At 35.9% G+C, this 23,060-nt stretch overlaps 1 protein-coding gene across 1 annotated transcript in view; it reads left to right on the top strand.

Annotated features, from left to right (window-relative positions):
- The window catches only part of TTLL7 (tubulin tyrosine ligase like 7), a 153,955-nt gene that overhangs the window by 41,869 nt on the left and 89,026 nt on the right, over positions 1-23,060 (top strand). Inside the window, exons 2-6 of the mRNA XM_057553568.1 lie at positions 14,021-14,220; positions 14,424-14,555; positions 18,847-18,968; positions 19,600-19,667; positions 21,785-21,943. Of these exons, the coding sequence (XP_057409551.1) occupies positions 14,196-14,220; positions 14,424-14,555; positions 18,847-18,968; positions 19,600-19,667; positions 21,785-21,943 (506 nt within the window). The 5' untranslated portion in view covers positions 14,021-14,195. The remainder of the gene's footprint in view (positions 1-14,020; positions 14,221-14,423; positions 14,556-18,846; positions 18,969-19,599; positions 19,668-21,784; positions 21,944-23,060) is intronic.

Genomic DNA, 23,060 nt, shown 5'->3' with positions numbered 1-23,060 from the left:
TATTTATTTACTCTGTGTGAGAAGGGAAGGTAGAGGTTAAGAGAAGAAAGAACTATTAAAAAAGAAATTTGTATTGTTTGAGCGTTTAGTATCTGTGGATATTATATTATTGAGCACTGATTAACTTTGGGCACTAATTCTATTATGCATTCCGTTATTGTTTTTAGAATGAAGGACAAAAATAATTCTTTTTTCTGCATTTCTATAAAAGGACTGGTTTCACAGCAAAGATTGTGGTGCCAGATAGATACACTGTTTTTAAAGGTATGGAATGACTTTGGGGAAAGATTCTTATCTTAAAATGAGCTAAACTTATTAAAATATAGTTAAGTTTAATTAGTTTTCTTAATAGTGGACCTGTTAGATAAAAGCTATTAGTATTTTACTTCTTTCCAAAAGCTGATCTTGTAAATTCTCTTTACACCTAGTGTAACGGTCTAGAAACAAAGTAGTCTTATTACTCCTTCCCTCCTTAGGATCTTATGGTGACATACTCAGCTTAATTTAGCTGATGGGGGCATGCAGAGCATTATATGAACTAGGCCTGTGCATTTTCCTTTTTTCCATATGGATTTTCTACACTTAGACTGCATGACTCTAAGACCATGGCTTAATTTTACTGGGATTTAATTTAATTAGAGGGATTTGAAAACTGACAAATTTATCTGATTCTATTGATAGAAATTAATACAATGGAAATTAAAAAAATTTTTATATAGTTTTAAATGTTACACTCCATTTACAGTTACCACAAAATACTGGTTATCTTCCCCGTGTTGTACAATACATCCTTGTAGCCTATCTCACACCCAGTAGTTTATACCTCCCACTTCCTCACCCCTATATTGTCCCACCCCTCCCTCCCCACTGGTAACCACTAGTTTGTTCTCTATATCTGTGAGTCTGCTTTCTTATTTTAAATTCAAAAACCTCCTACAGAACTGTATCCCTCTGATATGGAAGCTCAGCAGTTTAGTTTCTATGTTCCAGGGTGTGTGTGTGAGATTGAAGAATACGTAAATTAAAATACTTTTTCTAAAGCTTTTGCCTTGGAGCCAGTTGTCTCATGGAGGAAACGTGCAAGGAAGCCTCTTCTTATTTCACTTGAGTTGTGGCATTTTATGCAAGGACATTTAGAAATAACTTTCTTTATTTAAAATCAAAATTAAAAATGGAACCTATGTTGGTTAGGTTCCATTGGTTAGGAATCTGTTTTAAGCAAAAAAGGAATTTTTTAGGTTATGTTACTGAAAAGTTCAGGAATATGTTCTGTCTTTGTCTCTGCCTCCTTCACGTTGACTTTATCCTCAGACTCTGTGTAGAGGCAAGATGAGGACCGGCAATGCAGATCCTCTCAGGTTCAAATCCAGCTCAGAAGAGAACCTATATTCTTTAAGAGTCTGAAGACGAGTTCTAGGCTTGATTCTTGCTGGTCTTAGTTGGATCCCATGTTCCTCTCTGAACCAGTTCCATGGTCAAGGGAATGGACTTCCACAATCACTTTAGATCTGAGTCATTTGCCTAACCTTGGAGCTGGGATTGGCATCAACCCCATGAAGGCACACGGAATGAAAGCAGGGGGAATAGTTCTTCACAGGAGATTCAGATCACTGTTCACAGAAAATGGGTAAATGTAAGCTGTGGCAAAAACGATAAATGCTTAAAGTCACTTGTGCCAGTGACTTTGCATTTGGTTTATCTTTTTCAGAAACAAAACCCATAATTTCTATTGGAGTATCATGTCCATTAGAAGGCACATTTAGCTGATGATGACAGGAACTTAAAATAACCGTAGCTTAACAAGATGGAGGCCCCCTCACCCCAGGTAGGCAGTCCAAGACTGAATTAGCATTTCCATGACAAAACCAACGTCACTTTGAATTGCTGCAGCTCCTGCAGTCACATTTGCATTCCAGGATAGAAGGAAGAAAGCAAATAAATGAGTGTCCATCAATTGTCTACCTCCCTTTTACTGGAAAGTCCTGCTCAACAACTTCTACTTACACCTCACTGGGCAGAACTTGGTCACATGGCCATGTATACCTGTAAGGATGTCTGGGAAATGTACTTATTTAGATCGGTACAATGCCACCTCTAATAATAACTCAATAGGTGTTTTGTTAGTAAGCAAGAACTAGTGAAAGGCTATTAGGTAGATAGCTAGTGGTCTTTCTACATGTGTTAACTTATTAACTGATACGGATACCATCTGAGGTTTAACAACCCAATGCATTTTATACATTTAAGACTTAAAACACATTTTAGAGGTAGATGGTAAGATGAATAATGGAACTAATATATACCCTAAAATTAGTAACAGGGTGTGCATTGAATGAGTATCAAACAAGGAGGTCAAAAAAAGAGTTAAAGATGATTCTGACTTATCTGTCTCTTGAATACTTGGCTGTAGTGATGCCTTTGCCTAAGATAAGGAACATAAGACGAGTGCCAGGTTTTCAGCAGAAGTTAAAGAGTTAAGTTTTGGACATTGAAAACTATAAATGCTGGCATCAGATGACCTTCGGGTGATGTCATTTGTTCACCAGCTGCGCACTTTGATATCTATTGTGCATTTTCTGGCAGAGTACAGAGAACTAGATACTTTAGAAATTTTCCACTTCCCTCAGTCCCTCTCTTTCAACTTGTGATCTAGGTTCCTGAAAATCATGGAAAGTTGGGTCCAAAGAACCTTTAATTCCAATTCTATAGCTTAGAACAAAAGAGAGGTCTTTGTGGAGTCAGACATGGGTTGGGTATTTTTCATTATCCTAAGTACTGGAAATACAGCTATTAATAAGGAAAAAAATGCCTTCAAGCTATGCTTTGTTATCATTACTTATTTATCAATCCCTATTTTTTCATGTGATACTACACTAAATTCCAAAGACAAGAAATTCCACAGAGCTTAGTGGAATTTTGTATGGGTGCTGTAATTTAATTATAAACATTGAACAAATGCTAAACAGTCTAAGGCAACTTGAAATATAAATAAGCAGTACATTCATGGGAGCTACTGTTGCTCAAGGTAAATATTAATTGTTGCTAGAATGAATAAATAGTTCTTCTGTTTATTCTTATGTAATGTCACACTTGGCTTCCTATTGGGTCTTTACAAGTGGTTGATCAAATGGGTTTTTTTAAGGTCTGGAAAACACTACGGATCTAGCTTTTGAGAGTATACCCAGTCTGGGAAAGGGAGACAAAAGTTTCTGTGTTCAGGAAGTAAGTAGCTTCTCTAAAAACCCTTTTAATTTGTACACACAATGAGTGGTGGCAAAGCAGTATCACTGTGACAGTTGTTTGGGTGATGTCATTTGTTCACCAGTCAGGCAGCTGGGCAATTTGAAAATCTGTTGCCGTTTCTTGGCAGAGAGCACAGAGATAAGAGCATTTATGCTTTGGAAAGGACCTTTCTGTGTTTAACCAAAAACATTTTATTTATAAAAGTGGAGGTTTTCCTTATCTTCAGTCATCACTAATTCCATTGTCTTATTGTCTATTTTTTTCCATCTATCCTTTTCTGCAAATATAAAACTGAAATCATCTTATCCCTCAAAATGACTTTTCCTTCTGCCTTCTCTTGTTGAATGGTGCTGTCTTCTACCCAGTTCTCCTAAGGCAGAGATCTGTAAGTCATCCAAGATTACTTTTTCCTTCTTGATCACTAAGTTCTGCTGTTCTTCCATAGTTACCGTGTTCTTTCTCCCTGTGTCTGTTGCTTGTATCCATGATCAAACTCTTACCCTCTCTCTCCTGGACTTGTGCAACTCTTGAGACTCTCTGTTCACTCCTGCCCCTCTCCCATCCAGCCCCCACAATAACTGCTGGTGTAATCTATAAAAAAGAAATTTGGATTATGTTACTCCTCTTTAAATCCTTCAGTGACTCCACCATATTGCTAATGAATCAGAATTGGACTTACATTTTCAACAGTGTGACTTAAAACAGAATACTTCCAAGGAGACATATAGTGGTTCAAACAAAAGTATTTTGGCTATTTCATTTCTACTTATTCTTTCAAAAGGCTAAAATGATAAGGGTATATTCATTCTTTTTTTTTTTTTTAACCTTTTTTTTTTTTTTTAAAGATTGGGGAAGGACTTTTTTTTTTAAATTAATTTATTTTTATGGCTGTGTTGGGTCTTCGTTTCTGTGCAAGGGCTTTCTCTAGTTGTGGCAAGCGGGGGCCACTCTTCATCGCAGTGCGCGGGCCTCTCACTATCGTGGCCTCTCTTGTTGCGGAGCACAGGCTCCAGACACGCAGGCTCAGTAATTGTGGCTCACAGGCCCAGCTGTTCTGCGGCATGTGGGATCTTCCCAGACCAGGGCTCGAACCCGTGTCCCCTGCATTGGCAGGCAGATTCTCAACCACTGCGCCACCAGGGAAGCCCTGGTATATTCATTCTTTACATTAAGAGTTACATCTTTGGCATGTATAGGAGCATAGCTGCTCACTTTCTGTAAAACAGGACTGGCTATTAGATGCTCTCCCTTCCTCTCAAGAGGTATCATGGGGTGTTTATCATCCCCATGTAGTTCTTTACACTTTTATTTCAGATGCATTAATTTCTAAGAGATCTATATGTATATCTCAATGTTTATCATATATTATTGTTTTAATAATTTTAAACTTCATGTAAATAATGTACTGCTGTGTATATTCCTCAACTTTTTTTGATATGCATTGTTTGTGAGATTCATCATGTAGTTCTAGTTCATTTAGTTTCACTTGTGTATAGTACTTTCACCATATGAGTGTACCACAATGTACGCACTCTCCTGTTGATGTTCGTTTCATCCCCTCCGCCACCATTTTTCTGCTATCCATGACCTTTTCAGATCAAGCTCCCACGCTCCTGGACCAGTACTTGGGAGTAGAGGGTATGTAATTGATCTCTGTGGTTGCTGTTAATCTTCAAATAATTATTTTTGGTAGATTGCTTATCTTTAAAATGAATGTCTTTGTTGGTCAGCACTGGCATCTGCCTCGGGCTCAAGCAAGGGGTATAAATTGTCTTTCTAAATTAGCAAAACCTCACCTCACTTAGCAGGGCTGTCTGCAGTAGTAAATGAGATCCTTTGTTGCAAATGCCTTCCTTCGCAGCTGCTCAGAGCCCTGCGTGGCGTGTGCGTTCTCCTCTACTTGTTACTTGGCCAGGTGATTTCTAAGTCATATGGCTTTGCTTCAAAAGACCAGTGAGGAGAGAAGAGGCTCCAGTAGTGGCGTCCCTTACTTTCGTGGGGTTTGCATGTCACTGGCCCTTGGCCCTCTAGTCCAGTGGTTATCAGACTTTAGCCTACATCAGAATCACCTGGAGAGCTTGTCTACTGGTGGGCCTCACCCCCAGATTTCTGATTCAGAAGATCTCAGGTTGGGTCTGAGAATATGCATTTCTCTTAACGTTTGCAGGTGATGCAGATGCTGCTGTTCCTAGGACCGTACTTTGAGAATCACTGTTCTAGGTCAACATTTCCCAACCTTTTAAATTTTATTTTAATTTTTTTGACTCATGGACCCATTTAATATTAATACATAACTTCACATCACTACATGAATTTTAAAATCATTTTAGGCCTTCCCTGGTGGCACAGTGGTTAAGAATCCACCTGCCAGTGCAGGGGACATGGGTTCGTTCCCTGGTCATGGCAGATCCCACATGCCGTGGAGCAGCTAAGCCCGTGCGCCACAGCTACTGAGCCCAGGCACCTAGAGCCCGTGCTCTGCAACAAGAGAAGCCACCGCAATAAGAAGCACATGCGCCGCAACCAAGAGTAGCTGCCTCTCGCTACAACTAGAGAAAGCCCGCGTGCAGCAACGAAGACCCAATACAGCCAAAAATAAATAAATAAAATAAATAAATAAAAAAAAATTAAAAAAATCATTTTATAATTTCATAATTTTTACATATTATAAAGAATGGCTTTAAGTTAAAAAAATTCTATCAGCATAATATTAAGCATTGTGGTTGTCTAGAGCCTTGCTACTCAAAGTGTGGTCTGTAGACCAACACACCTGGGAACTTGTTAGAAATGCAGACTCTCAGGCCTCACCCTAGACCTAATGAATCAGAATCTGAACTTTAACAACATACCCAGGGGATTAGTATGCACATTAAAATTGAAGTTGGTGATCTAAGGCTCACATTAAATCTGATCCTGATAATATTTAAAACAAATAAGAAACACCTCAAATTTTAATGTTTAAAAAGTAGCACATGATTCATTTACTTTCATATCTTATTTTCATGTAAGAAAATGCGTCATTTCTTGGAAAATAAAAATAACATATCAAATTTGGTTTGAGGACCAACTGCTGAAATTTAATGATGTTTTAAAACACAACAATGGACAAAATTGTATTTATGACCTGATGTTTGGAAATATTACTATTTTTACCTAAAAAACCAACTGCCTTATTTTGATGATTTTCATGAAATAATAGATTCCTGACTGCTACTTGCAATAACCTCTCTGCAGATAATACATTATGTGTATGGCGAGTGTTTTCCCCACCAAGTAAAAGCTTAATTGGATATAATTTTTGTTATATTTATTATTTTTCATTTTTCTTGAAGTAGTAGTCAAAACATCTTTCATCAGATGATAACAGTTTGTCATCCAGAGAGAATTATCTTGAGGCAAATTTGCAAAATCGTTGTCACTTAAAAATTTTATTTGTGTTTTAATATCATTGTTCATTATACCTCTTTTCTTTAAACAACTGTCTGTGGGGATAATAATAACGGGATACCATTTAGGGTTGGGAAGATCAGAGTTTTATATGTAGAAACCTAGAAGAGTGCCTGGCACATAGTATGTTTTACATAAATGACTGTGTCAACCCCATCCTCCTCTTCCTCCTTGTCTTCTTCCTCTTCTTCACCATCGTTATTTCATTCCATAGCAGCTCAGGATAGAGAAATTTAACTATCAACTGTGTAAAGCTGAGAGGTAGAGTGGACCCAATACAGATCTCAGCAATTTTTCTTCCAGGCAGGGGAGAATACTATAAAGGGGAGCTACGGAGAACTAGAAACTAGGTTCATGTAGGGAGTAATCAAGGTCTGAGTCTGTGATGGTTGTTAGTGTTATTTACTGGCTTTTTTTCCTACTAGTCATTTGATATGATTGCACTTCCTAACTCTTGTTGGCTGGGGTCATGTGACTGCTTGAGGCCATTGAATTGTGAGCAGAAATTGTGTGTGTCATTAGCTGCTGGGATAAGATCCTCCAAAACTTTCTTTCCCTCTGGCACAGTGGCTGGTCATTGTTAGGATGATGGCTGTTCTGACAGCTTGGGTTTCTGTGTGACTGTGATATGTGGAGCACCCCTGCCATGGTTGAGATGTAACATGATCAAGAAATAGACCTTAGTTGTTTCAAGCTCCTAAGGTTTCGGGGTTGTTTATTATTGCAGCATTATATAGCTTGTACTGACTAATATAGATTTTTTGATGGGTTTTGAAAACTGAAAGTATGGAAGTGGGCTGAGAGTGAGCTAGATGCCAAAAACTACACAGTTTTTGCTAGGAGCCCAAGAACCAAAGAGAGTCCTTAGGAGTGTGTCACAATCTAGTGTCAGTATAGGGAACACAAGGTGGAGGGAGTGGTTGGGATATTTCTGGTGCCTCCCTCCTTCAGAAAAGTGATACACTATCAAAAGTATACAAAACTACATACATTGTGAAACATATCTGTTCTACTCCTTGCCAGTGTGAAAATAGAAATATAAAAATCAATGTAGAAAATGATGTAGGAAAACTAGGATTTAGGAAGAAGAATCATGTTGAAGGGCTGAAAGATTGTTCAGTACCCAGAAGGTAGTAGGTTTCCCCATTTCCTCCCTATTGTACATGTTCACATCCACACATGCTTACATGCCCATATGCTCACATATGCATAATATTTTTTAAAAAAATTTATTTATTTATTTATTTATTTATGGCTGAGTTGGGTCTTTGTTGCTGCTCATGGGCTCTCTCTAGTTGTGGCGAGCGGGGGCTACTCTTCGTTGTGGTGTGTGGGCTTCTCATTGTGGTGGCTTCTCTTGTTGCAGAGCACGGGCTGTAGGCACTCGGGCTTCAGTAGTTGTGGCTCGCGGGCTCTAGAGCGCAGGCTCAGCAGTTGTGGCGCATGGGCTTAGCTGCTCCACAGCATGTGGGATCTTCCTGGACCAGGGCTCGAACCCATGTCCCCTGAATTGGCAGGCAGATTCTTAACCACTGTGCCCAGGGAAGCCCCTGCATAATATTTTTATCAACTCCACTTGTGATTACAAATCATTGCCCTCCTTAGTATATCATCCCCAGTGAGGCCTATCTGGATACAGTACTTAAAATTGCAAACCTTCACCCTTTCCCCCCGCACTCCTGACATTCTAACTACTAGCTCTGTTTTTTTTCCCCCATAGAACTTAGCATATTCTTTAGTTTATTTACTTATTTTTAAAATTTATGTCAATACATTTTATTGACATATATAGTTGATTTACAATGTTGTTTTAATTTCTACTGTAAAGCAAAATGACTCAGTTATATATATATATTCTTTTTCATATTCTTTTCCATTATGGTTTATCACAGGATATTGAATATAGTTCCCTGTGCTATGAAGTAGGACATTGTTGTTTATCCATCCTATATATAATAGTTTGCATCTGCTAATCCCAAACTCCCAATTCTTTGCTTCCCCCCCCAATACCCCGGCAACCACAAATCTGTTCTCTATGTCTGTGAGTCTGTTCTTGTTTTGTACACATGTTCATTTGTGTCGTATTTTAGACTCCACATATGTGATATCATATGGTATTTTTCTCTTTCTGACTTACGTTGCTTAGTATGATAATATCTAGGTCCATTCATGTTGCTGCAAATGGCATTATTTCATTCATTTTAATGGCTGAGTAATATTCCACTGTATATATATACCACATCTTCTTTAGCCATTCATCTGTTGATGGACATTTAGGTTGCTTCCATGTCTTGGCTATTGTAAATAGTGCTGCTATGAACATAGGGGTGCATGTATCTTTTCTAATTATAGAATGTCTGGATATATGCCCAGGAGTGGATTGCTGGATCATATGGCAATTCTATTTTTAGTTTTTTGAGGAACCTCTGTACTGTTTTCCATAGTGGCTGCACAAATGTACATTCCCACCAACAGCATGGGGGGGTTCCCTTCACACCCTCTCCAGCATTTATTATTTGTAGACTTTTTAATGATGGCCATTCTGACTGGTGTGATGTGGTACCTTGTTGTTTTGATTTGCATTTCTCTAATAATTAGCAACGATGAGCATCATTTTTGTGTGCCTATTGGCCATCCATGTGTCTTCTTTGGAGAAATGTCTGTTTAGGTCTTCTGCCCATTTTTCAACTGGGTTTTTTGTTATTGTAGGAGCTGTTTGTATATTTTTGAAGTTAGGCCCTTGTCAGTCACATCATTTGCAAATATTTTCTCTCAGTCCGTACGTTGTCTTTTCATTTTGTTTATGGCTTCCTTTGCTGTGCAAAAGCTTGTAAGTTTCATTAGGTCCCATTTGTTTATTTTTGCTTTTATTTCTATTGCCTTGGAAGACTGACCTAAGAAGATTTCTGAAGTTTACTGTTATTGTTTGTCTCTCCCCAACTAGAATGCAAGCACCATGGAGAAAGAAAATTTTTATCTATTTTGTTTACTGAGAACAGTACCTGGTATATAACAGTACTTGTTGAATTGCAGTACATTCATGAAGGAGAAACCCAGGAAGATGATCTGGATCCTGCTAGCTGCCTAGGTGTTCAAAGAAGGGAAACTAAAGCTGATGCAACTTGGTGATCTCAACCACATTTTAAACTACACTTTGATTCTCTTGCTTTCATTCCCTAGCTTTTAAAATAGTTCCTGTCAAGCAGAATTAAGCTTCTTTGTGAAATCGTTAATATGTCATGTTTAAAGACTGAGTTTTGAAGGTAGCACAAAAAGTGGGAAAGAATATGGCTTTAGAGAGAAATCACTTCATTGTCACCTATTAAGGTGTGACTTTGGGCAAGTTACTTATCCATGGAATCTAAATTTTACCATATGTAAAATTAGAATAAAAAATGCTTTGTATAGACTAAATACACATAAAGTTATGTAAAAGTGCTTAGTATACAGTAGGTACTGGTTTATTTGGGTCCCGTCTCCTTTCTCTCATCACCAGAAAAACAGCTTTTATTACATTTCTATTTAATGTTATTGCACATATTTTCAATTTAGCTCTAATTTTGGTTCCCATGACCTTTTGTTAGGTTATTTTAGTAATCTTTGGTAAGCTAAAATCTCAGTATGTACAAAGAGCCCATATACCATTCATCAGGGCATGGGTTTGGGGGGATTGTTGGAGAAGGTCTGAGTTTCCCTGTTTTTTTACACAAAAGTAGTTTTGTCTTCATCTTGTTGTCATCCAAAATATCAACAATGCTATCCTCATTGGTTGACATTTTAGACTTTAGGGCTGGAAAGAATCAATTCCTTCCTTTTGCATACTAAGAAATTAAGTCATCTATTTGGTAAATGGCAGAGTAAAGGGTAAGAGTTCTAATTGACTTCTTGTTCAGTGCTCTTTCTACCATATTATACTTTCATCTAGATTAAATTATTTTCATCTAAATGAAATACACAATTTGATGGTTTTTGTTGTCAACATGATAGTGTTGACACAAACTTTTATCACATATATTTAACTTTTTGAATAGGTGATACATGCTTGGGTCACTAAAGGGTATACATGAAAGTTAGCCTCCCTTAGCTCTGCCCCCCGGCTACAAAAGGCCACCACTGCTCTGTGCATATATCCACGTATTCACCTATCATTTTACACAAATGTAAACTTTTATGTACTTTACTTTTTTCACTTAAAAATGTGAAAGTAATATATACATGTGTTTTGCTTCTCAGAGCTCCATAACCACCTCTTCTTACTCCCAGGTGTCATTAGTTGATTGATTTTTAAAAATTCATGAACAAGCACTTATTGAGCACTGTGTTAGGCACTATTTTAGGCTCTGGGAGTGGAAGAGTGAACAAGATAGAAGAAAACCACTGTTTTCACAGAGCTTAGTTTCTTGGTTTGTGATTGGTGATATGATAGGGGTACAAATAATGGTCTCTAGGATAGGCCAGAAGAGGGAGAAATGAATTTCTTCAGACATGATCAGAGGAGGCTTTAAGGAAAAAGTGGAAATATATTTGGATTTTAAGTGATGGGTAGAAATTCAGCAGGAAGAACTGGGAAGAAAGGGTACTCCATCACGAATATATTAGAATTTTCGTTGTTTCAGTCTTATGCAGCTGTTGTTTTGCGTGGTAGCACTTGAAGTTCTACATTTAAGGATACTATTTGCTTGACATTTTAGTAAATTGATTCCTTTTGGAAATGGCTTCTTTACTTGCAAAATAAAATTGTTTGTCTTAGAAATCAATTTCTGCTGATCTCCTAATTCTTTTTTCTTCTAATTTGTTTACTTGAACTAGATATAAGGATTTTTATAGATGACTTCTACCTATTTGACCCTTTTCATTCAGTTATAAGAGTTTTCATCTTTGTTTTACTTTTTTCTTATAATTTGATATGTGTATGTTGTAATGAACTATTATTTGCTTTAGTGCAGTTATGTGCTTACAACAGAGGTTGTCAACCTTGGCTGTACACTAGGATCATTTGGAGAGCTTTAAAAATGCTGATACTTAAGCCCCACCTGGGTCTAGGGTGTGGCCTGGGTACCAGGATTTTCAAAAGTGCCTCAGGTGATTTTACTTTGCAGCGAAACTTGGCTTATTTGGGAGGTAACCAAAACATGCTTTCTCCTTTTGGAAAGTAGGTAACCATGGTTCATCTGAGTGGTGTGATCAATCTGTCATATCAAATCTCTTGTTTAGAATAAAGTGAAATGGTTAGAATTGGATGGCAGAATGAGGTCCTGGAGTTTGTTAGAGCACTTTTATTGTTAATCACCAAACCATAAATGGAATTAAGCATAATCTATGGAGAGAATAAGTTTAAGGCCTTTAAATTCTGTGTGGTTGGGGGAAGGGATAACAGTTCTTGTTTTGAGCTCTATACAAATCGAAGTTGTTAGGCTCATTATGTAAGTCAGAAATTAATAAATCTGTTTTTACAGCCTATAACAATTATTAATTTATTGTTAGTATAGGCAAACATTGTTCTCAAGCTCTTGTTGACTTTGTCACCTACTTTCAATGTAATAAGTACTCCATTACCATAAGAGGATCTTTGTTTACTCCAGTAACAAGGTGTTGCACAAGGACTTGTAAACTCAAATAGTTACCTCCCTGAGGTATCAGACCTTCCAGAAGGAAACCAAACTGAGCCATAGACTACTCCTTTCTTTTATTCTGAAAAATGATCTAGTCTATTTCCAGCTTGGAATTGGGAGCTGTCGTCAGGTTAGGGATGTTTACTGTGATTTCACTGTTGGGTTTGAAGTATCGTGAATTCCCAGATACACCCATATCTTGCAGTATGGACTGCAGTAGGGTCACAAACTTCTTATACATCTATGTAGCATATTAGCACGCTGTCTGAAACTAGTGGGGCTCAGTGAATAGAACAGATAATCAGACAAAATTGGGTTCAAAGCCCAGGTTTTCTATTTATAAGCTGTATTACCTTGATTTACTTAACTTATTTAGCCTTAGTTTCCATGTCTAGAAAATTGGGGGAAATGATACCTAAGTTCCAAGTTTGTTAATGAGGTAAAATAGTTTAGATTCTTAACATAGTGCCTGCCCACAGTTGGTCTGTAATAAATAATAGTTCCCTGGTTTTGATATTGAATTATTCTAGAGAATTATTCTAGTGAAAATGATACTTGAGAACAAATTAAGTTCTATATTTTCTTTAATAATGAATCTTATTATTAATAATGACTGTTGGGAGTGGTATATATGAGTCACATTTTATGTAACTGAAATTTGAAATACTTCTGAACTTCTCATAAACCTGATAATGTCTTGATAAAGGTGTTGATGTCATACCTTTGTTTATTGTGATAGTTTTTATAACTTTCATCATGTTTAGAGACATTTTACAAGAACTTGAAGATTCTTGAAGTGTGAAGGAAGAAGTTAGAAAGTTGATAGTATAGCCTGGGCAGTATAGTACAGTCAGGGCACAACCCCTAGGTTCATACGTACACAATGAAAATATAAGTGAAGTGTAATAGGCCATGTTGAGGCGTAGCCAAACTAATTAGTTCATTCATTACAAAATGTTTACTGTGTTCCTCTGTGTGCCCAAATAAGATCATCATGGTAATGACTCCAATCTTCTGCCTTTCAAAATTGTTCTCATTTTTAAAGGCGTAATTCAAATGTGGTCTGTTTGATGAAGTCACCCCTCCCCCTCACACAACTTAAAAGAGAATTTCTTTTTTCTCCATTCTGTCAGCATGTGATCTCTACCCTGGCACTGGCAGTTATTTCACTGTTTCATATTAAAAGCGGGGCTGCAGCTAAGTTACAGGCATTGGGTTGAAGGTTGTATGGGGTCCTGGTTAAGGGCACTGGTTTTAACATCAGAGAGATGTTATTTTAATCTCTACTTTGTCACTTACTTTCTTTGTGAAGATTTGTCCTTTCTGAGCTCAATTTACTTATCTGTTAGATGGGGATAAAAGCTTCTACGTTATAGTTTTGTTGAAAGATTAAGTGGTATAAGTGACCTGAGATAGTAAACATTCAACAAATGGTAGTGAATATTGTTATCGTTGTTCTTGTTTGTGTAAAGCGTGTTATTTACTGTATGTAAATATGATACATGACTGACAACCTCCTCCTTTAGATTGTGCACTTTAAAAACAGGGGACTATTGCTTGGCATTTTTACATAAGGTTTAATAAATTAACTAATATTTGTTGATTAACTACACTAACTTTCATCTCTCCTTGACTTTTAAAAAGAAGAGTATTGGCATATATCGAAAAAATGTCGTAAAAGTTGTTTTCTAAATGCCTTTGTTTTAAAATCCCTGCAGGTCCCTTCTTATCTCATAATTTCAATGTCCTGAAATCTGAGGATTCCACCAAGATAATATGATAGGAACTTTCAGTGATTTGGAGCCATATCCTACTTAGACTAATGCGGGCCTTCCAGGTTTCCTAAGAGCTTGTACAGCAGCGCACACTGCTTGTTAATCGGCACAGGCGAGAATGCCATCTTTGCCTCAAGAAAGAGGTAAGCAGCTTGATTTAATCATGTGTACCTATTATGTGGCTGTGTTATAGATCATCACTGCTAATTTTTTTAAGAATTAAAAATTAATTGGGGACTCAAAGAATCAGAATTTATAATTTTACCTTGTGGGGGGCATTTATGTTCTCTGGTATGGAGTTTTTGTTATTTCAGTGATGTTTGGTTGGTTTACATTTCTTTTAAAGTTATTCAGGGACCCTCTCCCCTGGATCTGAATACAGAATTGCCTTATCAAAGCACGATGAAAAGGAAAGTCAGAAAGAAGAAAAAGAAGGGAACCATTACAGCAAATGTTGCTGGGACAAAGTTTGAAATTGGTAGGTCTCCTCAGAATCATGAGATTTTCATAATTGTCAGAAAAACTAATTTGATGTTGAAAACAACATAGAAATTCAGAGATAATTATCTTCCATGTAATGGAGTTTTGAATGCCTTCTATAAAATTTTCTTTTTTATGAGATATTTAACATGTCAGTAATCAAATAGAACATCACTGTAAACTAAAAAGCTTTAGTTATTGATGGGATTGGATTAAATATATATGATTTTGATTAATACTTAGTTTTTAAATCAAATATAAAGTAATATGAGCAGTAAAACCAATGGTTCTAGCTTTAATCTTTAAATACAGATGTGCTTAGGAAAACTGTATTATTCTAATGCATTTTTCACTTGGGGCTAAAGTTATGTTTACTCTTTAACATTCATTATTTTGTAAATCATTTTTAAAACAGATTAAACATGTAAAATGAAAAGTGCAGAATTTGAGATTTATATTAAACAATGAGAACCTGACAATAGAGTAAGAACATATTTCTCTCTATGCTTTAAAAATTATTTTGATGATACTGTTGCCTTTTATTAATAGAATTTTAGTTTTTATATGTAAGCAGTATCTGCAGTGGAGAGAATAGATAAGAATTAATTACTTTAAATTAAGATACTTTTGCCTGGCACTGAGAAACTCATTACTACTACAAGTACTCAAAAAATCTTCCTCTTTTTAAAAAATAATTTTGCATTAAAAGAGTTGAGGAAACCATGTGAATCTCAAGGATGTTAATTATTCTTACTCTTATTAACCTTTGAGGGTCGTGTTTCCACTTACAGTAATTCACCAAAGTTCATCAGCAATCAATGGAATATTTCATAGGAATCGAGGTCCCCTAATACTCTATTTCAACAAGTGTTCCTCAGAGGAAAAAACTTTGGGCGAGTTAATGTGGGAGGGTGAGATGTGAATTATTTGCAGCGTATTTTCTAGAGTGAAAAAACAAGAGTAACCATTGTCAAAGTGATTAATGGGCCGTGTCAACCTATCCTCCTGTTTGCTTTTAAGGTCCTGGTGGGGTTTATAAGCAACTTGATCCAAAAAAGAGTGTTTTTAACTGTAGTTCCCTCTCACTTCTGAGGGCTGAAGTTGCATTAGGCTTCTTCACACTGATTCCAGACCTCTTTGCTGAGCCTGCTCAGTTGTGTTTAGCAAAAGCCCTGGCTAGATCAGGCTTGGAGACTTGGACCAGGGACTGCTGGGAGAATAGAAAGCTAAGTATAGGGGAGGGAAAGAGACAATTGGCTGTGTGTCCAGGAGAAAGTGTTACCTTGCTTTCCCTTATTTAACCTTGTGATATGCAACAGATTACTTCTTGTAATTTAATTACTGCTCCTTTGACAGGTTGAATTATATAATAGAAAGATAATTAAGCCATAGTCAGGACACTTGTGTTTTGTCCCTGGTGTTGCCTGTTTCCTCATGTAGAATACTTTGATCACTACTGGTCTTAATATTAATTCTTTTATAACCCTGGACCAAATATTTTCACATGAATTACCTCATTTAATCTTCCAGTAACCCTGTCAAATAGGCTGCATTACTCCCTTGTTGTCCTTTTCCCTGACTTTCCTCACTCTAATAGTGAATTTGAAGTGGCTAACAGCCATAAGAAAATAAATAAGGAAAAATAAAAACAGTAAAATAGGATGAATCTTGTGGCTGATCAGAATACAAACTGCATTCTATGAAATCCTGTATAGTTAGAGATGTGCATGGGTTTGACTCTGAGCTTCCTAGCAAGCAAAGCAAATAATCGGAACATAATCAGCTATAGAATACACAGTGCCCAGAAGATAAAACCATACTGGTTATTCAAGGGAAATGCAATTTTTTCTATTTCCGAGTCTTGAGAGAAATTTCTCCCATAATTCCTCATGGAGACACGTTGTGGAATGGTGAACTATATTCTCACAGTAGTCCTATAATTAATACATTATGAAATTTTAATTATTACTTTTTAAAATGCCCCTTAGCACAGTTGAAGAAACTGAAGCTCACTGAGAGTTAGCAACTTACTCAAGATCATACAGATGGCAAAAGTAGAACTTGAATCTGAATTAATTTGCTTCCAAATTTAGTGTTCTTTTTACTCTATCATACTGCCTAAATAAAATATGAATTGAAATTTAAATTGAGGAACATTAAGGTGTCCTCTGTATCTAAAATTTAGAGAGTTGTTGCATGGATTCCTATTTTTAAAACTCCTGAACAGCCTCTGAAAGCTCTATGGGTCAAGGCAAAAAAAAAGTAGGACAAATTTGTGAGGAATGTATTTTTGGTAATTTTCATTAAATGGGAACAAGACAGATTGGAGAACAGGGTACTTAATTATGCAAGGGGAAATGTGAGAAAAATGGTTGGTGTGGTTATCTCTATTTTACCAATGGGGAGTTTGGTTTGGTAGAAATTCAATATTGAGGCAATTACTTCACTTCTTTTTGTAAAGAGAGCTCCTAAAAGACCAACATTTAAAAGCACGGATTTAGGCTTTGGCTGCCAACAGCCTTCTATTTGGAACTGACATGTTAAAGGAAGTTCTTTTCTATGCAGTGGAGGATGGTATCCTTAAAAAGATGCCAATTGATTTTTAAAACTTCAATTCAAACAAAAATATGATTAAATAGCTTAGCTGAAAAAAAAAGTGACAGTTTAATACCCTACATTGTATTTTTCTTTGAAGTTCAACTTTGTCAGCTCTCCAAGCTTTGAATTTCATAATAAGAGAGATTTATGTATGACCGACCTTACAAATTTGACTTTGAGAATCTAAAGAAAGAATGGATCTTTTCCACCATTGTTATGTACCCTGAATGTTCCCAGCCTCACCCGCTCATGTGTACATTAATACCCACATTTTAGTAGCTCATTATACTCCCTCCGTCCGTAACTGCCACCAGTTCCATTTCTCTCCTCAGGGGTTTCCCAGTTATTTCTGAGAGGCCCAGGGCAATGACTTCCACGCATTCAGAAATGGGTCTGCCCCTGAGCTGCGGTTCTGGCATTGTCACTGTTTTCTGCTTGTGAGCCACTGAAAGAACTCTCCTAGGCTGTGTCACTGTGGTCCTTGCCCTCCCCACGAGCTCTAGATGACACAGAAGCTCTTGGGCCCTCAGGACGCCAACACTGCATGGTGGTCTGCAGCAGAGAGCGGAACAGCCCTTTCCCCAAATTCTTGTACTGTACGTTGTCACCTAGGCCTTCAGAACAGCCCCGCGTTTTATCAAGCTTCTCATGGATAAAAGCAGCTTCACCTCAACAGTCCCTTCCCCGACCTCACCCGTCTCCAGTCACTGTCTTCTTCTATTATGCCTGTGTTCCAGGCATTAGTGCATAACAAGCCCGTTCTTTCTCCTCAGCCAGAAAGAAATCAAGAGTCCCTAGGACTTGAGACCAGCAGGTGTCTGGTCATCAGTTTCATACTTGAGCCAAGTACATTCAGACAATTAATCCCTTTTTACCGTATCTCCCCATATATAGGGCAGTATAAAGAAAATGTTTAAAAATAAACATCGAAGAGCTGCTAATTTGTTATACCATTCTATTAAGACTCCAAATTCTGTTGGAACCTAAATTTATCCTAAGTATTTGCTGATCTTTATTCTAAATTTGAACCTCATTGGAAGAAAAATGTCAATATGTTAATTGTGTAATTGTGATATCAATGTGTTGATTGTGAAATCTAAAAAACAAGATTTTCTCTGAGCATAAATTTTTTCCATAGGATAAGAGGGTTGGGAGCAGATAGGAGGGCCAGAGTTTCCAAATCTCTACTGTAATTCTGCTTCATTATTTTGTATCCTGTGTCAATATAGCTGACTTGGTTTTAACTGCTAAAAATAGTTTGAACTAGGGAGGTGGAAAATATAGGATAGGTCTAATGATCAGGGGCTATTTTTATCTTTTCGCTTTTGTACCTAACCCAAGGTCATGAAAAAGCCATAAAGTACATTTTCCTGAGTAGATGTGTTGTCAGCTGTGTATTTTCACTATGCTATGAATAATCACTGAAGTCTTTAATAGTGTTGTGTACCTGTTAAATCTCAGAAAATTGAAACTAAGGATTTTGGGTGCCACTTAAAAACAGTTCTCTGTTGCTATTGAGTATAATTTGGCATTAAATTGTTGTAGCTAAAAATAAGGTTATGCTATAACTAATGGAAATTTTACAAGTGAAATACTGTGAGCTAAAATGGATATATATCAAAAAAGATTTTCATAATGAATGGATTTCAGAAGTATTTTAATTTTGGTTTAACTTAACTGTTTACTTGCAGTTCGTTTAGTAATAGATGAAATGGGATTTATGAAAACGCCAGATGAGGATGAAACAAGTAACCTTATATGGTGTGATTCAGCTGTTCAGCAGGAGAAGATTGCAGAGCTGCAAAATTACCAGGTGGGAAATTAATCATGACCAATTTTTGGTTAGTAGGAAAGTTATATGAATTCCATTATAATTTTCTTTAGATAAGGCTCTTAATATGTTGACATATTAAATTTCAGTTCTAATTTACCTGAATAGCCTGTTTTGTTGCTGTCCAGTTGTACTGACTTTTTGCTTGAAGACTGCATCGTCTCAAATTGAACTTTTAACCTCTTTCCATCTTTAAGGAAGAATTCATAGAGGAAAACTCTTCCTAGGCCGGTGCTTTGCATTATGCTTAAAGATGAACGATGTGGAGTAGATTGCATAAAGAGATCTGAATACGGATATCCCTTGTAATGTCAGCTATGTGTAATTTGGCTTCATTATTTTATTTCTGGAATGTAATACAAACATATTAAAAAATAAAAAAGCCAAATACATGGAATTTTAGACAATTGAGATTTTGAATAGTTCTTCCTGTTAGGGTAGAGGGTTATACAAAATTGACTGTAGGCAACAAATTAGTCCATTTTCATCAGTTTTTTTTTGTTTTTTCCTAAAAAATATTAAACTCAAAGAATGAATGTAACTGTATTATAGTATAAATGAATATATTCATTAAGTTAATGAAAATATTAATGTTGACCTTTTTATTTTCCAGAGGATCAACCATTTTCCAGGAATGGGGGAGATCTGTAGGAAGGATTTCCTAGCAAGAAATATGACCAAGTAATCTTCATTTTCTTATAATAGAGAAGACCTGTTCAAAAATTACATTTTGAATGTCATAGTGCTATCTTTCACAAATTTATATTGATTTGAAATGATATTTTGTTGGAAGAGATAGAATTTTAGAGCTAGAAGTGTTTTAAAATTTTCCTGGTTCTATTCTTTGACTTTGCAGAGGAGGTAACTGAGGGTCAGAGACATGAATATCTTGCACAAAGTCAAATAGCTAACAGCAGAGCTGGAGTAGAAACCTGGTCTCCAGAATTTCAGGGTTCTTTTCACTGCAACTTGCTGTCTCTCTAGCAGCATAAGTTTTTCTTTTAAATGTAAAAAGTTTTCTGTACATGGCATTCAATATATACTTAATTATTTTCAGTTAAACCTTGCAGGAACTAAGTTGTTGCATTATATCCTGCCTGTGGGTATGTGTGTGTTCAGAATACTGGTTATTGAGCATCTAATATGTGCCAGGCACTGTAATAGGTGCCTGTGTGCACACATATATGCATACACACATGTACATGTTCCTACCCGGGGATACATGCACACATATTTATCTCAGAGACCATTATTTAGAGTAATAATCTGCTTTCATGGGAAAAACTGTTAACAGGTAAAGTGTTATACTGAATATACTGCAGAATTTTTGTGCAGCTTATATTTCTGTTGATTAGATTTTTTTTTTTTAATTTTAAGAAAGTTGATAAACTGTATGCTTGGATTTTTTTCTAAATATAACAAAGAATGGTATCATTCATAAACACTTCATGGTTAGTTTTAAAGTGTATTGTTCTATTAAAGCTTTAACTTGATCTAATTTCACATTATTGTTAAAATATAATAAATACATGTAAAGGTGTTGGAAATAAAAACAAGTACATTAGCACTGTTATTGTGCTTCCTTTAGATGTGTGTGTGTGTGTGTGTGTGTGTGTGTGTGTGTGTTTCAAAGCAATCAGTGTTAGCCTATTTTGTACTGAGATTATTTACCTGGTTGGCTTATTTTGGATTTAACAGATGGAGTTGGTGATTATTTTCCTTCTCATATTGGAAACATAACTTTTTTTATAGGGTTCTCTTGAAAGAGCACTTGAAATATGATAACTGTATGACCTTCCAGTTGTGGAAGCCAGGTGGCTTATATATTCCACACCCTAGTCTTATAGTATAGGCCCTGCTTCTGTGCATATTATATACTATGGTCCCATTTGGAAACAGTAACTTCTCATCTATAAAAGACTTGCATACATTTATAAAGAAGACTTTTTGAAACAATCAGATTTTCTTTAATAGGTAATATTTTAAAATATTTCTAAGAATTTAAAAATTGTTATGGGAATCAATATGTACCAAATAATTAGCATTTGGATTAATCAAAAGCAAACATTTTATACCTAGTATTGTTATCAATATCCCTAAGTTATGTACCAAATAGGCAGCCTGATTTATAGCAAATACAAAAATGTCAGGCCATACATTGTAGCCATAAAACTACATGTATAGGTAGATGTAGTTGATATAAACAAAACCTGACTCAGAGGCTTCAATGGTTTTCTCACAAAAGTAGTAAAACTCCAGAAAACACCGGGGTAAAAGGCAATCTAAAATTTTTCCCTATGGATGACCCAGCAAACTCCAAATCATCTTTTAAGAAGCAATATGAATGGCACCTGGCTGTGAACCATACTAACCAACCCCATCCTGGAGGCAGAGTTAATGACGCCTTCCACATGTTACCTTGCCTTATACAGCTTTATTGCACCTATCACACTGTATTTAATTAATAGCCTATATGTAAATCCCTTAGAACAGAGACCATGTTAATCCTCAGTGCCCAACACATAGTATATACTCAAATGTTTGATCTATTAATATGTAAGTTAGTACATGGGGCAGAAATTCTAGTCTATTTTTTCCACTAATGTATCCCTAGTATCTAGAATAGTGCCTAACATATAGTGGGTGATTAATAGGCATTTTAAAAAATTAATGAATGGATCAATGAATGAAGAAATGGAGGGAATTTAAATCCTTGTAGTAAATGTCAGTAGCACAGAGAAAGAAAGTTTAGATAAGTTTGAATAGAAGTTACTTTTTATATTATCTCTAACTTACAGAATGATCAAGTCCCGGCCTCTGGATTATACCTTTGTTCCTCGAACATGGATCTTCCCTGCTGAATATACACAATTTCAGAATTATATGAAAGAATTAAAGAAAAAAAGAAAGCAGAAGACTTTTATAGTAAAACCAGCTAATGGTGCAATGGGTCATGGGTAGGTATTTTTCATATGGAATACATAAAAATTTTAAAAAATTGGGGGAAAGAATAAGTGTGACCATTTACTCATGGTTGAGTACTAATATGAAAAAAATAATAAAATAGCTTTCTAATTTGGCTTTTTTGGAACTAAATATTTAATGAGCCCTTTTACCCTGTCCCGGAGACTTCAATAATTCAATCTAAAAATTTAATCAGCAGGTTGTGAGACTTTGATAGGAGACTACAAAATAGAGAAAAGTAAATATTTTCTAATTTTTTTCTTAAACATAAAATTTGCCTTCATCATAATTTTAGAGTAAGCTTGGAGAGGAAAATCAGTTGATACAGTAGAGCTAGATTGAGTTGGTCAATGGAATGGAAAGGGTGTTACTGTTTTCATCTTTTAAAAAAATCTTAAGCACAAAATATCTATTTTCTTTGCTTTACAAATAATTTTTTTCTTTATGTAGCCGTGGTAATTGGATTGAAGATGAGTAGAACACATTTTAAGCTAAAGTGCTGAGAACTAGACCTGTTAGCTGGGGATAGATTATACAACTTAATATTCCCGTTTACTTTTGCTTTCTTATGTTAGTTTTCTGCTGTTTACTCTTTCAAAGAAAATGTGGCTGAGGCTACTTTTAATAAAAACACAAGTAATTTTTATCTTTGATTTAGAGTGCTGTGGGGAAAAAAGATATTTGGAAATATAGCTGTCAGGTAAATTACTGTTCAACACATTTCCTTTTAACTTTCAATCATAATTTAATAATTTAATCAGACATTATTTTAAACTGTGGTTTAGTAATTTAAAAGACAAACAACATGTAGTGTTAGTGGAAATTGTATATTAATTGTTAAAAGTAAATTTGGTTCACTATATGTTAGTATCAAGGTAAACATTTTGGGGGGATAATTGAAGTTCACATTTTCTCAATTTTAATGTTAAAAATTATGTTAAAAATTCATTTTTATATATATTTAATGTTAGTGTAAATAGTTAATAATATGAATTGACTACAGTAATAAAATAGCTGAAAAAGTATACTATACATACTGTGCTGCCAGGGTTTATCTCATGCAATGCAGAAGTACATAGGTAAAGTACACCTCTCTCATCTGTAGAATAT

This window comes from Balaenoptera acutorostrata, chromosome 1 (assembly GCF_949987535.1).
Source record: "Balaenoptera acutorostrata chromosome 1, mBalAcu1.1, whole genome shotgun sequence".
NCBI lineage: Eukaryota > Metazoa > Chordata > Mammalia > Artiodactyla > Balaenopteridae > Balaenoptera > Balaenoptera acutorostrata.
This window is presented reverse-complemented; position numbering and strand designations above follow the sequence as displayed.